Genomic DNA, 15,798 nt, shown 5'->3' with positions numbered 1-15,798 from the left:
CTGTTCTCTCTGCTACTGCACAGCAAGCGGTCCCGGAGTGCCAAAAGGCTCCTTAACAGTTTCTACCCCTAAGCCATAGCACTGCTGAACAGTTAATCAAATGGTTACCTGGACTATTTACATTGACCCCCTTATTTTATTCATATTTGTTATTATTTTCTGCACTGACTCTCTTCCATAGGCTCGATATACACTCACTGGACTCTAACCATACACTTACACATACTACACTGACACTCCAAAACACACAAAATAGTTTAATGTAACATAGTCAATGTGTTGGAATGGCCATCACAAAGCCCTGACCTCAATCATATAGGGCAGAACTGAAAAGGCGTGAGCGAGCAACGAGGCCTACAAACCTGGCTCAGTTACACCAGCTCTGTCAGGAGGAATGGGCCAAAATTCACCAAACTAATTGTGGGAAACTTGTGGAAGGCTACCCGAAACGTTTGACCCAAGTTAAACAATTTAAATGCAATGCTACCAAATACTAATTGAGTGTATGTACACTTCTGACCCACTGGGAATGTGATGAAAGAAATACAAGCTGAAATAAATCAATCTCTCTACTATTATTCTGACATTTCACATTCTTAAAATAAAGTGGTGATCCTAACTAACCTAAGACAGGGGATTTTTACTAGGATTAAATTTCAGGAATTGTGAAAAACTGAGTTTAAATGTATTTGGCTAAGGTGTATGTAAACTTCCGACTTCAACTGTATACGGATATGTATATAAACTCAGCAAAAAAAGAAATGTCCTCTCATTGTCAACTGCGTTTATTTTCAGCAAACTTAACGTGTAAATATTTGTATGACCATAACAAGATTCAACAACTGAGACATAAACTGAACCAGTTCCACAGAAATGTGACTAACAGAAATGGAATAATGTGTCCCTGAACAAAGGGGGGGTCAAAATCAAAAGTAACAGTCAGTATCTGATGTGGCCACCAACTGCTTTAAGTACTGCAGTGCATCTCCTCCTCATGGACTGCACCAGATTTGCCAGTTCTTGCTGTGAGATGTTACCCCACTCTTCCACCAAGGCACCTGCAAGTTCCCGGACATTTCTGGGGAGAATGGCCCTAGCTCTCACCCTCCGATCCAACAGGTCCCAGACGTGCTCAACGGAATTGAGATCCGGGCTCTTTGCTAACCATGGCAAAACACTTACATTCCTGTCTTGTAGGAAATAATGCACAGAACGAGCAGTATGGCTGGTGGCATTGTCACGCTGGAGGGTCATGTCAGGATGAGCCTGCAGGAAGTGTACCACATGAGGGAGGAGGATGTCTTCCCTGTAATACACAGCGTTGAGACTGCCTGCAATGACAACAAGCTCAGTCATATGATGCTGTGACACACCGCCCCAGACCACGACGGACCGTGCACCTCCAAATTGATCCCGCTCCAGAGTACAGGCCTCGGTGTAACGCTCATTCCTTCGACGATAAACGTGAATCTGACCATCACCCCTGGTGAGACAAAATCACGACTCGTCAATGAAGAGCACTTTTTGGCAGTCCTGTCTGGTCCAGCGACGGTGGGTTTGTGCCCATAGGCGAAGCTGTTGCCGGTGATGTCTGGTGAGGACCTGCCTTACAACAGGCCTACAAGCCCTCAGTCCAGCCTCTCACAGCCTATTGCGGACAGTCTGAGCACTGATAGAGGGATTGTGCGTTCCTGGTGTAACTCGGGCAGTTGTTGTTGCCATCCTGTACCTGTCCCGCAGGTGTGATGTTTGCATGTACCGGTCCTGTGCAGGTGTTGTTACACGTGGTCTGCCACTGCGAGTAGGATCAGCTGTCCGTCCTGTCTCCCTCTTGCGCTGTCTTAGGCGTCTCACAGTACGGACATTGCAATTTATTGCCCTGGCCACATCTGCAGTCCTCATGACTCCTTGCAGCATGCCTAAGGCACGTTCACGCAGATGAGCAGGGACCCTGGGCATCTTTCTTTTGGTGTTTTTCAGAGTCAGTAGAAAGGCCTGTTTGGTGTCCTAAGTTTTCATAACTGTGACCTTAATTGCCTACCGTCTGTAAGCTGTTAGTGTCTTAATGACTGTTCCACAGGTGCATGTTCAATAATTGTTTATGGTTCATTGAACAAGCATGGGAAACAGTGTTTAAACCCTTTACAATGAAGATCTGTGAAGTTACTTGGATTTTTACAAATTATCTGTGGAAAACAGTGTCCTAAAAAAGGGACGTTTCTTTTTTGCTGAGTTTATATATACACTGCTCAAAAAAATAAAGGGAACACTTAAACAACACATCCTAGATTTGAATGAAAGAAATAATCTTCTTAAATACTTTTTTCTTTACATAGTTGAATGTGCTGACATCAAAATCACACAAAAATAATCAATGGAAATCCAATTTATCAACCCATGGAGGTCTGGATTTGGAGTCACACTCAAAATTAAAGTGGAAAACCACACTACAGGCTGATCCAACTTTGATGTAATGTCCTTAAAACAAGTCAAAATGAGGCTCAGTAGTGTGTGTGGCCTCCACGTGCCTGTATGACCTCCCTACAACGCCTGGGCATGCTCCTGATGAGGTGGGGGATGGTCTCCTGAGGGATCTCCTCCCAGACCTGGACTAAAGCATCCGCCAACTCCTGGACAGTCTGTGGTGCAACGTGGCGTTGGTGGATGGAGCGAGACATGATGTCCCAGATGTGCTCAATTGGATTCAGGTCTGGGGAACGGGCGGGCCAGTCCATAGCATCAATGCCTTCCTCTTGCAGGAACTGCTGACACACTCCAGCCACATGAGGTCTAGCATTGTCTTGCATTAGGAGGAACCCAGGGCCAACCGCACCAGCATATGGTCTCACAAGGGGTCTGAGGATCTCATCTCGGTACCTAATGGCAGTCAGGCTACCTCTGGCGAGCACATGGAGGGCTGTGCGGCCCCCTAAAGAAATGCCACCCCACACCATGACTGACCCACCGCCAAACCGGTCATGCTGGAGGATGTTGCAGGCAGCAGAATGTTCTCCACGGCGTCTCCAGACTCTGTCAAGTCTGTCACGTGCTCAGTGTGAACCTGCTTTCATCTGTGAAGAGCACAGGGAGCCAGTGGCGACTTTGCAAATCTTGGTGTTCTCTGGCAAATGCCAAACGTCCTGCACGGTGTTGGGCTGTAAGCACAACCCTCACCTGTGGACGTCGGGCCCTCATACCACCCTCATGGAGTCTGTTTCTGACCATTTGAGCAGACACATGCACGTTTGTGGCCTGCTGGAGGTCATTTTGCAGGGCTCTGGCAGTGCTCCTCCTGCTCCTCCTTGCACAAAGGCGGCGGTAGCGGTCCTGCTGCTGGGTTGTTGCCCTCCTACGGCCTCCTCCACGTCTCCTGATGTACTGGCCTGTCTCCTGGTAGCGCCTCCATGCTCTGGACACTACGCTGACAGACACAGCAAACCTTCTTGCCACAGCTCGCATTGATGTGCCATCCTGGATGAGCTGCACTACCTGAGCCACTTGTGTGGGTTAAAGACTCCGTCTCATGCTACCACTAGAGTGAAAGCACCACCAGCATTCAAAAGTGACCAAAACATGAGCCAGGAAGCATAGGAACTGAGAAGTGGTCTATGGTCACCAACTGCAGAACCACTCCTTTATTGGGGGTGTCTTGCTAATTGCCTATAATTTCCACCTGTTGTCTATTCCATTTGCACAACAGCATGTGAAATTTATTGTCAATCAGTGTTGCTTCCTAAGTGGACAGTTTGATTTCACAGAAGTGTGATTGACTTGGAGTTACATTGTGTTGTTTAAGTGTTCCCTTTATTTGTTTGAGCAGTGTATATATAGTATTTACAAATTCATCACACATTTATGATTTTATATGGGAATCAAAAAGCTTTCATGGATGTTCACCATGTGCTCAGTGCTGTCAACAGACCCCATTATGACATCACAATGTAACGGAATCCTTGCCATGATATCATTGCTGGTTCCATCTGACAAGCAAAATTTCATTTCCACTCATTTCATGATAGTTCTCTCACAGAGATAGGTTAAGTTCTTATTTTGAGAGTGTTAATATTTATCATCAATGGCTTATCGAGGAAGAAAATCAAGTGAGTTTGACAAACTCCAGAAGGAGAACTCTCAGATGAAGAGCGTCATCGAAAACTTGAGGAAGCAAAACATGGCTTTAAACCAACAGGATGACCAGGACAAGTTTTCAAGTTTTGTAAGGCTCATCAGTATTTCAAACATTTTTCAAAAATATCACTGTTTATTTTGTGGTTTCATAGACAGACAGTAGGCCTACATCCATAACATCTTTAGCTTAAAAGCTTTATATGACACACTGTAGAAACTATTTTGACTACTTCCCTTCTGCTATTCATTTCATACTGTACCATTGTGATCCAGGGCTATCAGGAGAGCTACCCAATCCCAGAGGGCCATCGGGGCTTCATCAGTGATGCCAGACTTCTGCAGATGCAGAGAGCTGAGAGAGAGGCCATGGAAGCAAAGCAAAGAAAGATAAGTGCTATCCATGAGAATTATGTCCGGACTGCTCTCATCGGGGTTGGCAGCACCTTCGCGCACCACTTCGTCCCCTCTATTCAGTGCATTCCGCGGCCGAAAGCTCCACCGAGGCCTTTGCCACGAAGGCTTGAACACATAGCTCTGGCCCCACTGAAGAACGTGGTGGGGGTGGACGGAGCCCAAGTTCGACCCGGATCTCACTCTCTGGAGTCCATCCAGGTGAATAAGTCATTCAGCAGCAGTAGCGTGCGGCCTGTTCCCGTCCCTCCCACTGGAGCTCCCTCCAAGAGGGGCAAGAAGAAGAAGAAGGGCAGGCGGGGAGTCAAAGCCCTGAAAGTCCAGTTGGACGAGGGCTGTGCTGACAACAACGGACCCATTGACCTGATGGAGGAGGTGAGGGACATCGAGGCTCACCTGAAGGAGGAGGCCTGGAAGGTAGGATGGACTTTGAATTTATTGTAAATGTGAAAATTTGTGAAAACACAAGTGTAGACCTTACTGTGAAACCAACAGTGCAGTTCAAGAAGAGTTTGGAAAATATTTAACAAATAAACAATAATAATAATAAAAGTAACACAATGACATAACAATAACGATGCTATATACAGGGGGTATCGGTACCGAGTCAGTGTGCGGGGGTACAGATTAGTTAAGGGGGTACAGTGTGCGGGGGTACAGGTTAGAAAGGATACTATCTTTGACGGCATGATAGAGTAGATCCTAGAATACAGGATCTCTCTGTGTATTAGTTTATGTATATACTAGTTCTATATGCATTTCTATGATGGGAGCAATCTTTTCTGGTCTACGCCAAAGGTGGTACATGAGGTGAAGGCCATGGGCAGGAGAAGTTTGGGCTCGGCCATGTCCATGGGGGAAATAGCCACCAGCTCTCTGGGAAGCCTGAGCTCAGTGGATATGAACACCCCTGCGGAGCTCCGTGACTACTTGGATGTTGGGACCCCGGTAAAGTCGCGTGACAGCCCACCCAGGCCTGCTCCCCCTCCTACCAAGCCCAGGAGCAAACTGCCTCGGCCTACAAGGTTCCTTAGCCTGCAAAAGGCTGACACCGGCTCAGGTCAGTCCCTCTCATGTACTCACACTAATTTAAATTAGACAGCGAGATGAAGCTAGGTAGACTGATAGTAGGAAGGGAAGGGACACAAATGGCTTCAGCCCAGGGCTAAGACATTTTTCCACACTTGCTTTGCCTGTTGCACAGTGAGATAACCTTTGCTCAAGGCGAATTAGACCCTGCTTCTGAGCAGGGTGAGCACCAAAGAAATGTGTGCTAAATTTAAAATGATATATTACTAACTAAGATGTTCTAGTGTTAAAAGCTACAAACAGATATGGAAATGAGTAAATACATAAATACATACATACAGTTCACAGAGAGATAGATGTCTGCTGTCAACCCATAGACAAGAAGGCAGCCAGTGAGCCAAAGGGCCAAATAAAGAAAGGTCAGGACCAGGCCAGATTGCAGCCCCTGTCCAACCCAGAGCAGGCCCTGACTAATACCTTTAAGCTGCTCCACTCTGCCTCTGATGACTGGTGAGCATTCACTGTAGACATGACCAATGGAGCTAGGCTAAAGGAAGCACAGTGTAGTGTCCTTGGAAATGTAGATTTGAGCTACAGAGCGTAGAAACTTCTGAAATTAAGAGACCAGAGTCCTAATTGATGAACATCTTTATAATGTTTTTGGAAAATGTTGTGGAAATTGCTTACGTTTCTTTCACTGGCTTGCAGGGAGAAGAAGATCGAGGGCTTGACCTCTCTCCGTGTGATGGCTCAGAACCACATGGACATACTGATGCCTAAACTCCATGATATCTGCCTTGCCATTATAAATGAGGTAGCTGTATTCATTCACTGCCCTATTCATTCATCTGCACAAATCTGCTACATTTGGAGAACAAGCCAAATTATTGTGTCATGTTTCTGATGTTCGTGGGTTGTACTGCTCAACATTAATAGTTGGTCCTGTGCGTATTATTATGATTCAGGTGAAGAACCTGCGCTCTGCAGTGTCCTGTGCTGCCATGGCCACACTGGGTGACATGTACGTTCACCTCCAGAGGGCCATGGACAGTGAGGTGGAGGGGACGGCACGCGTGCTGCTGTACAAAGCCAGCGAGGCCAACAACTTCATCCGGCAGGCCGCCAACTTTGCCCTGGGTCACATGGTGCAGAGCTGCACCCCTACCCGTGTCATGAATGCCCTGCTGGTCGGTGGGCTGAGGTAAAGAGGGAGAGGGGTCAATTAACACTCACTAAGGGGTAGATCCGGACTTCCACAAATGTTCACTTTGTCTCACATTGAAAGTTTGACTCGAATGGAAGTTAGGATTCACTCCAAACGGACCTGATGTGACAATTCAATAGATCATTGATATGTAGTGAACTTTCTGGTGCAAAATGGTCACTGCTCGCTTAAGTATACCACACATTAGATTAGATTCAACTTTATTGTCATTGAACAAGTACAACGAAATGCAGTTAGTATCTGACCAGAAGTGCAAATAAAAAAGTGCAAAAAATGTGAAGGGTCCCTGATGCGCTGGAGGTCTCCGATGGCAGGGAGCTGGGCACCAGTGATGTGGTGGGTGGTTTTCTTTGCATTGAGGGCCAGGTTGTTGTCAGCGCACCATGCATCCAGGTGCTTGACCTCCTCCCTGTAGGCTGACTCGTCATTGTCACTGATCAGACCTACCACCGTGGTAGGTCTGATCAAAATGTTGTTTAAACGCTGAGCTGACACGGAACCCAAACTGGCTGCGCGCGTGCGCCATAGTGTTGACAGTCCCAAAATAAAACAACTAATTTACAAAAAACACTGCAGCACAAACAAGTTACAACGTGAAATCGCCTCTATCCCATTCAGACCTTAGAGGACCAAACTACATCTCCCATAATGCAACGCCCGCACCAGCTCAGCTAACCGTCTGCATCACAGAAAGGCATGCTAGCTAGCAACAGCAGCACTTTTAGCACTCTGTAAACTATATTAATAACAACAATAAAACTCTGAAAGTTACATGTTTCTATAGTCTCACATTCCCTTATAACAATATCTACAGCATTAACCTTGGGATGTTTTATTTATTTCACGTTATGGACTTCTACAAAGGAGTAATCTGCAAGACACACCTTTCTCAGTGTTTTCTCGGACTGAAGAGAACGGCAGCTACGGGTAGCACCAGGGTGTTAGTAGGTGACGCATGCACCCAGATGAAATAAAATATATTTAATGAAACAAAACCCGAAGATGTTAACATCATTCAGCTACTGTAACTGCCTACCTAACATCAACAGGCAGCACCAGTAGCGCAACAATTAAAAATGGACACCAAAAGTAAAGTTCCTGGCGATCAAAGCGATCTGACTCCCCCCTTCTGTCTGAACTTGGAATATTCCTGTTCGCGGGCTTTGGCCCTCAACCTGGTTGTTCTGTTCTGCGTTGTGTACTATTCTAATAATTTGAAGTTTGATGGAATAACCATTTTAACTCTACAAATACATTTCGTATTAGGCTACATGTCTGACTCCTGACCTATTTAGAGTGTTTATAGGCTGTTTAATACGACATGTAGCCTATTTGAAATTATGAGTGCTTCTTACAGTCACCTTTTCCTTTTGTTTACTTAAATATGGTTTGGTTTCAATATTTCAAAACCAAATGGTAGGTTATACGCCACAGCTTTCAGCCAATCAGCATTCAGGGGTCAAACCACCCGGTTTATAATTTCAATTATCTCACCAACCCCCTCGTTACCACTCTGGGTAGCAGAGTTTCAGTTGTGTTTACATCTGTAGGTCTGATATCTGATTGGAAGTTCACTTTTATAGTAGCATATTGGTTAACAACTCACATTGTTTTATTTTAACAACTCAGAGGCTTTTAAGAGTCTTAGATTCATTGTCTCTCTCTTTTTCTTTGTTCCTGACCTGCGCTAGTGAGATACACTCTCTCTCTCTCCACCCCAGCGACTCTTGGGGCATGGCCTTTCAGGCTATGACTTCTCTCTCTCTCTCCCTCTCTGATCATGCATAAGGTATTGCATTGTAATGTTTGTTAATGCCTTGTATATGATTTCATAATGTTAAATACCTTTCCACTCTCAGTCTAATTCTTGCAAGTCAATGTCAACTCATTGCCTAATGCTTGCTTGCATATTTTAAGTATCTTTATAGCGTAAAATATAAACATTTTAATGTATAGTTATATATCAAATACTACCAACTACAAAGTCAATCAATTTAATATACACCATCACAAATATTCACATGTTTTCATTTAGGCAGGTCTTAAGAAACATTATGATATTAAACCTCTACGGGATCAGTGTCCCCCCCGCGGGACGGTTGAGCTAATATAGGCAAATGTGATTAGCATGAGGTTGTAAGTAACAAAAACATTTCCCAGGACAGATATGGGCAGAAAGCTTAAATTCTTGTTAATTTAACTGCACTGTCCAATTTACAGTAGGTATTACAGTGAAAGAATATCAATCTATTTGTTTGAGAAGAGTGCACAATGTATTGATAAACCAATTAGGCACATTTGGGCAGTCTTGATACAACATTTTGAACAGATATACAATGGTTCATTGGATCAGTCTAAGACTTTGCACTGACACTGCTGCCATCTAGTGACCAAAATCGAAATTGCGCCTGGGCTGGAATATAAATACATTTATAAATATGTATATTTATAGGCAATGAGTTGACATTGACTAGCAAGAATTGGACTGAGAGTGGAAAGGTATTTAACATTATGAAATCATATACAAGGCACTATGATCAAATACCTTATTAATTATCTGATAAATCTTGAACAAATCATTTAAAATAGCGTTTATAAATGTGTAAATAACTATTTATAGATTTCTCATTGACATTTACAAATGTAGGAATAATGATTAATAAATGGTAATTGAACTCTTCACAAACAGTTTATAAATGGTATATTAAGTGACCTTAATATAAAGTCCAACTGAACATTTTGATCCATCGATGAGACTTCATCAATACAATCCATTATCATTCGTCTCCTAACTCATGTATCTCTATGACATGTAACTGATGTGCTCTGTTTTTCCTTCCTCAGCCACCGTAACGCTGCGGTGAGGAGCTGCACTGCTCAGCACCTGGAGAGACTGGCTGAGGTCATGGGGATGTCTCGTCTCCTGTCGGGAAAGAAAGACCTCACTGACCGTTTCTTGATTGCCGTCAGTAAACTGGCTGTGGACCCTGCACAGGAAGTCAGGTGGGATGTTCCTCCTGTAAAGTCGCTTGCTTAAACATAATGGCCGGCCTTAATTTAGGCCGTGATTCAATCCATGGCTCGCTATAGCACTAGATCGCCGACAATGCAGCTTGTAAAGATAATTTACTCTTGAGTCGACATCTGCAGCGTTTACCACGAATACAAATTGAAATTGCCTTTAAAAGCCACATTGTCAGCTGTCTACAGCATCTATGCTAAAGGGTGTCATGGATTGAATTGCGGATTTTAGGTATTCCAAAACAACCACAGGTTCTCTTGGAGGGGAATAGTAATTGAAAACAGATAGGAAAAATTATAAACACAAATAAGTGCTACGTGGCATAGGAAAATCCAAGTCCAGGCACTCATGTGGGTTTGAAAGTTAAAAAGCCAAAAGCTTAGCCGAAGCCAAAGGATGTTCTTCTCCCATCGCCAACTAGCGACCTCCTGTGGTGACCAATGCACGCTGACACGGTCGCCAGGTGTATGGTGTTTTCTCCAACACATTGGTGCAGCTGGCTTCCAGGTTAAGCGGGCTTTGTGTCAAGAAGTAGTACGGCTTGGCTGGGTTATGTTTCGCAGGACGCACGGCTCTCGACCCTCTTGCAAATTCGACCTAATGTATGTCTTATTTTGATGGGATATTTTTTCTCAGGTTGCCATCGTTTGAGTACTGTTTTTAATCACAGACAGGAGAAATTATTTGATATGTTGCACGTTTAAGATGATATTAATATCTTTGTCCACAGGCATCATGGTCGCAATATCTTGAGAAACGTGGCCACCAATGGCGACTTTGCTAAAATGTGGGACAAATTCGCTCCGAGGAAAGAGCGAGAATCCTTGAGGGAGGTCATCTCAAAGGTTAACCTCAAAGAAAGGTACATTCTCTCTGGATGATTAGAAGAAGTATGACAAATGAGCTGATATGATTACAGAACTCCAATCCCACTGGGCACAGACATCAGTTCAATGTCTAGTTTTGATTTAAATTTGGGAAATCAACCAATGTGAAATTAACCAAAAATGTTGGTTAAAAGTTGGGTGAAAAAAATCCAATTGTGTTTTCCACATTGATTCACCGTCATCACATAGATTTTTTGTTGTTGTTGAAATGAGGTGGAACAACATTTATTCAACCAGTTTTGGCCCAATGGGATGAATTTAATATACTGTAAGATTATATCTTTCTGTCTTTTCTCTTTTTCAACAGGAATATCTGAATAATCCCCAACTTGACTATATGTTTGTATCTAAATATTTGCACATTTCCCAACTTGACTATTATCCCCTCCAGTCCCCAAACTCCAATATTTTCACTCATTCTAAGAAATTTGACACTATCATCCAAACCCCCATGTAAATGCATCTTTAAGCTGCATCGACTCCCTGTCCAAGTCCTGAATTCACTATAAGGCAATATGAACCACATTCAAAGCACTAAATGACCTTTCCTCGAAGCTCCTATCTGATCTACCAGCTCAATAGTGGTCTACTGAAACCATACTCACCATCTCAGGGGTTGCTCAGATCATCAACCACTGACCTCCACACCATCCTCAAAACCAGCAGTCCTCTTTTGGAGGCAGATTGGTCAGTGCTCCTGTATGGCACCAACATTGTGGATTTTCATCCAATGCTTCTGGACTATGAGAACATTCTTTGGACAATAAAATTAGGTAAAATGGAAGCTGGCTACAGTCTCAGTTTTATCCTCCAAGACAGTGTGAGGATGTGTAACAACAATACCTGTAGTTTAATTTCATGATCAGGGCCAGATTACCGAATGGGCACGCAGGGCACCTGCCCTGTGGGCCCCGACCTCCAGGGAATATCATCATAACATCCAAAACTAAAAGTATAGTTGATGTATATTACAGTACGTGGACGTTTGACAATTCGTGAGCTCGTTTCATAATTTGTAGCCATGTTTAATATAAATTTGTGCTCATTTTGTAGAAATTCGTGAGCATTTAAAAACATTTAGTGGGGATGTTTTATATCAATTTGCTTACTGGTGCTTTTCCATGCCGTCTCGAGGAGGGGTGCGTCACTTGAGTGGGTTGAGTCACTGACGTGATCCTCCTGTCTGGGTTGGTGCCCCCCCTTGGGTTGTGCCGTGGCGGAGATCTTTGTGGGTTATACTCGGCCCTGTCTCAGGATGGTAAGTTGGTGGTTGAAGCTATCCCTCTAGTGGTGTGGGGGCTGTGCTTTGGCAAAGTGGGTAGGGTTATATCCTGCCTGTTTGGCCCTGTCCGGGGGTATCGTCAGATGGGGCCACAGTGTCTCCCGACCTCTCCTGTCTCAGCCTCCAGTATTTATGCTGCAGTAGTTTATGTGTCGGGGAGCTAGGGTCAGTCTGTTATATCTGGAGAATTTCTCCTGTCTTTTCCGGTGTCCTGTGTGAATTTAAGTATGCTCTCTGTAATTCTTTCTTTCTTTTTTTCTCTCTCTCTCTCTCTTTCTCTCTCTCTTTCTCTCTATCTTTCTCTCTTTCTCTCTCTCTTTCTCTCTCTCTCTCTCTCTCTCTCTCGGATGACCTGAGCCCTAGGACCATGCCTCAGGACTACCTTGCCTGATGACTCCTTGCTGACCCCAGTCCACCTGGCTGTGCTGCTGCTCCAAATTCAACTGTTCTGCCTGCGGCTATGGAACCCTGACCTGTTCACCGGACGTGCTACCTGTCCCAGACCTGCTGTTTTCAAATCTCCAGAGACAGCAGGAGCGGTAGAGATACTCTGAATGAACGGCTATGAAAAGCCAACTGACATTTACTCCTGAGGTTCTGACCTGTTGCACCCTCGACAACCACTGTGATTATTATTATTTGACCCTGCTGGTCATCTATGAACATTTGAACATCTTGGCCATGTTCTGTTATAATCTCCACCCGGCACAGCCAGAAGAGGACTGGCCACCCCTCATAGCCTGGTTCCTCTCTAGGTTTCCTCCTAGGTTCTGGCCTTTCTAGGGAGTTGTTCCTAGCCACCGTGCTTCTACACCTGCATTGCTTGCTGTTTGGGGTTTTAGGCTGGGTTTCTGTACAGTACTTTGAGATATCAGCTGATGTAAGAAGGGCTTTATAAATAAATTTGATTTGAAATTTGGTTTGATATATGCTCCTTAAAACCAATGAGGAGATGGCACGTGGGTATATGCTCCTAAAAACAAATGAGGAGATGGAAGATACAGGACTTGCAGCGCGTCCAGTGTCACAAATAGAACCAAGTTCTATTTTTGCACCTGGCTAAGCAGATGCTTGCGTGCGTGCAATGATTGAATAACATGTAGGTGTTCATTTATTTTGCAACTGGTCTGGTCAGCATGTTAGAGATAGACAGGACTCCAGTCATGTCATACTGCAAAACACCACTAGATGCCGGACATACCATTTGCATAGATGGGAATAACCAAGAATTCATGTGAAATCCATTCATGAGAATATTTAAAGAAAGGGAAAGGGGGATAGCTAGTTAGAGTACAAGTGGAAAAGGGTAGTCACTAGTGGGGACAAAAATAATGTTTGCTTCTTTCTGCCACACATTACAACAGTGGTTGTTGTATTTTCTGTTCTGTTTGATTATCACTGGATTTGGGCTTTGTTGCCCTTGTTTACAGTGACCTAAATAATGCTCAAGTAAAAGATGGTGCCTCACAACCACGACCACCCAGAGTTTATGCCATTGGTTTCTACATCCAGCTTCTAATGGTGCATTTCCATACAGGATTTACCCAGTATTTTACCCATGGATCTGGTAGACCTGCTCTCATTTGGGGCCAAGGCAATGCTCTGTGTTCTTTTCAGCTGTTTTTTACATAACAATGGCTATCTGTGAACTTTAACACCTTCTCACAAAGCAACAGACTTAAATGATGCAGAGATTGATGATGCCGTCACCATAAGTCTTTAGAGCTGACATTAACATATAACCCTGGTCGAAACCCTGGAGTGTGGGTAAGTCTATATGGAAAAGTACCACTAGAGGGAGCCACATCCCAACATGTGATCCTGGATCCACAAATCTATCAGCAAGTGTCAAAATTTCTGCAAGGTCTCACAGTCTCACATCAGAATTAGACGTTCATCCATGTTTCTCAAACTTCAAAGTTGTTCCAAACGTTAAATCTCAAAGTGTTTAAGGTTAAGTTTAGGCATTAACACCGAAATCTTAAGGTTAGGCATTAACTCCAAATGGTTAAGATAAGGGGTAAGGTTTGGGATAGGCTTATAACAAAACTATCAAAACTGACTTTCTATCGCTGGATTCAACCATGAAACCTTTGGAGTCAGAGGCAGATGCTTATCCACATCCACAATGTCCTAGAAAAACCAAAACTTACTTAAAGGTAACAGCGCTCACTGTTGCCCCTGGTGGCCGGTTTCCACGTCATATCCTGACATCCTCAGCCATGGATGGATGTCGAATACTGACTTGTATCACGGGTGATCTGCCTGCAAAACTCTGATTCCATTCCAGTCTGGCTCAGCTCAGCAAATGTAGCAATTGGACATTTGAAAACGTAGAAAATCCAATTCAATGATATTGTTGTTTCCTGAACTGAGTGAACTCATGAACTGCATTTGACTTCATTTTCAGAGTTAATTGAGTTGAAATGGAATGAAGGCCAACCCTGCTAACCATGGTCCTTCCCTGTAAAGTCTAGACCTTTCCCATCAAAACCCCAAGCCCCCATCCTTGTCTATAGTGCCTTCAGAAAGTATTCATACACCTTGACTTATTTCACATTTCGTTGTCTTACAGCCTGAATTCAAAATGGATTAAATATGTTTTTCTCTCACCCAGCTACACACAGTACACCATAATGAAAAAGTGAAAACATATATTAAGAAATGTTTGCAAATGTATTGAACATTTAATACAGAAATATCTAATTTACATAAGTATTCACACCCTTGAGTCAATACTTTGTACAAACACCTTTGGCAGCGATTACAGCTGTGAGTCTTTCTGGGTAAAGTCTCTAAGAGCTTTCCACACCTGGATTGTGCAACATTTGCCCATTATTCGTTTCAATATTCTTCAAGCTCTATACCAGGCAGTGTCAGAGGAAGGCCCTAAAAATTGTCGAAGGCTCCAGCCACCCAAGTCATAGACTGTTCTCTCTGCTACTGCACAGCAAGCGGTCCCGGAGTGCCAAAAGGCTCCTTAACAGTTTCTACCCCTAAGCCATAGCACTGCTGAACAGTTAATCAAATGGTTACCTGGACTATTTACATTGACCCCCTTATTTTATTCATATTTGTTATTATTTTCTGCACTGACTCTCTTCCATAGGCTCGATATACACTCACTGGACTCTAACCATACACTTACACATACTACACTGACACTCCAAAACACACAAAATAGTTTAATGTAACATAGTCAATGTGTTGGAATGGCCATCACAAAGCCCTGACCTCAATCCTATAGGGCAGAACTGAAAAGGCGTGAGCGAGCAACGAGGCCTACAAACCTGACTCAGTTACACCAGCTCTGTCAGGAGGAATGGGCCAAAATTCACCAAACTAATTGTGGGAAACTTGTGGAAGGCTACCCGAAACGTTTGACCCAAGTTAAACAATTTAAATGCAATGCTACCAAATACTAATTGAGTGTATGTACACTTCTGACCCACTGGGAATGTGATGAAAGAAATACAAGCTGAAATAAATCAATCTCTCTACTATTATTCTGACATTTCACATTCTTAAAATAAAGTGGTGATCCTAACTAACCTAAGACAGGGGATTTTTACTAGGATTAAATTTCAGGAATTGTGAAAAACTGAGTTTAAATGTATTTGGCTAAGGTGTATGTAAACTTCCGACTTCAACTGTATACGGATATGTATATAAACTCAGCAAAAAAAGAAATGTCCTCTCATTGTCAACTGCGTTTATTTTCAGCAAACTTAACGTGTAAATATTTGTATGACCATAACAAGATTCAACAACTGAGACATAAACTGAACCAGTTCCACAGAAATGTGACTAACAG

The 15,798-nt window shown here is 43.5% G+C and overlaps 1 protein-coding gene across 3 annotated transcripts; it reads left to right on the top strand.

Annotated features, from left to right (window-relative positions):
• The first annotated feature begins 3,817 nt into the window (after positions 1-3,817).
• On the top strand, positions 3,818-12,371 carry LOC115178458 (uncharacterized). 3 transcript variants are annotated; one of them, XM_029739644.1, is made up of 9 exons: positions 3,818-4,216; positions 4,402-4,956; positions 5,338-5,599; positions 5,910-6,078; positions 6,277-6,382; positions 6,534-6,769; positions 9,638-9,796; positions 10,546-10,677; positions 12,334-12,371. In XM_029739644.1, exons 1-9 carry the CDS (start codon positions 4,076-4,078, stop codon positions 12,338-12,340), a joined length of 1,767 nt encoding a protein of 588 aa, XP_029595504.1. In that variant the 5' UTR covers positions 3,818-4,075; the 3' UTR covers positions 12,341-12,371. The 3 variants fall into 3 exon arrangements, with proteins under 3 accessions (XP_029595504.1, XP_029595503.1, XP_029595502.1); XM_029739643.1 differs by lacking the exon at positions 12,334-12,371 and adding an exon at positions 11,010-11,817; XM_029739642.1 differs by lacking the exon at positions 12,334-12,371 and having other exon boundaries at positions 10,546-11,817.
• Positions 12,372-15,798: the final 3,427 nt, after the last annotated feature.

The sequence above is a fragment of the Salmo trutta genome, chromosome 38, assembly GCF_901001165.1.
Source record: "Salmo trutta chromosome 38, fSalTru1.1, whole genome shotgun sequence".
NCBI classification, from domain to species: domain Eukaryota; kingdom Metazoa; phylum Chordata; class Actinopteri; order Salmoniformes; family Salmonidae; genus Salmo; species Salmo trutta.
The sequence above is the reverse complement of the archived record's forward strand: the minus strand, read 5'-3'. Positions and strand labels throughout refer to the sequence as shown.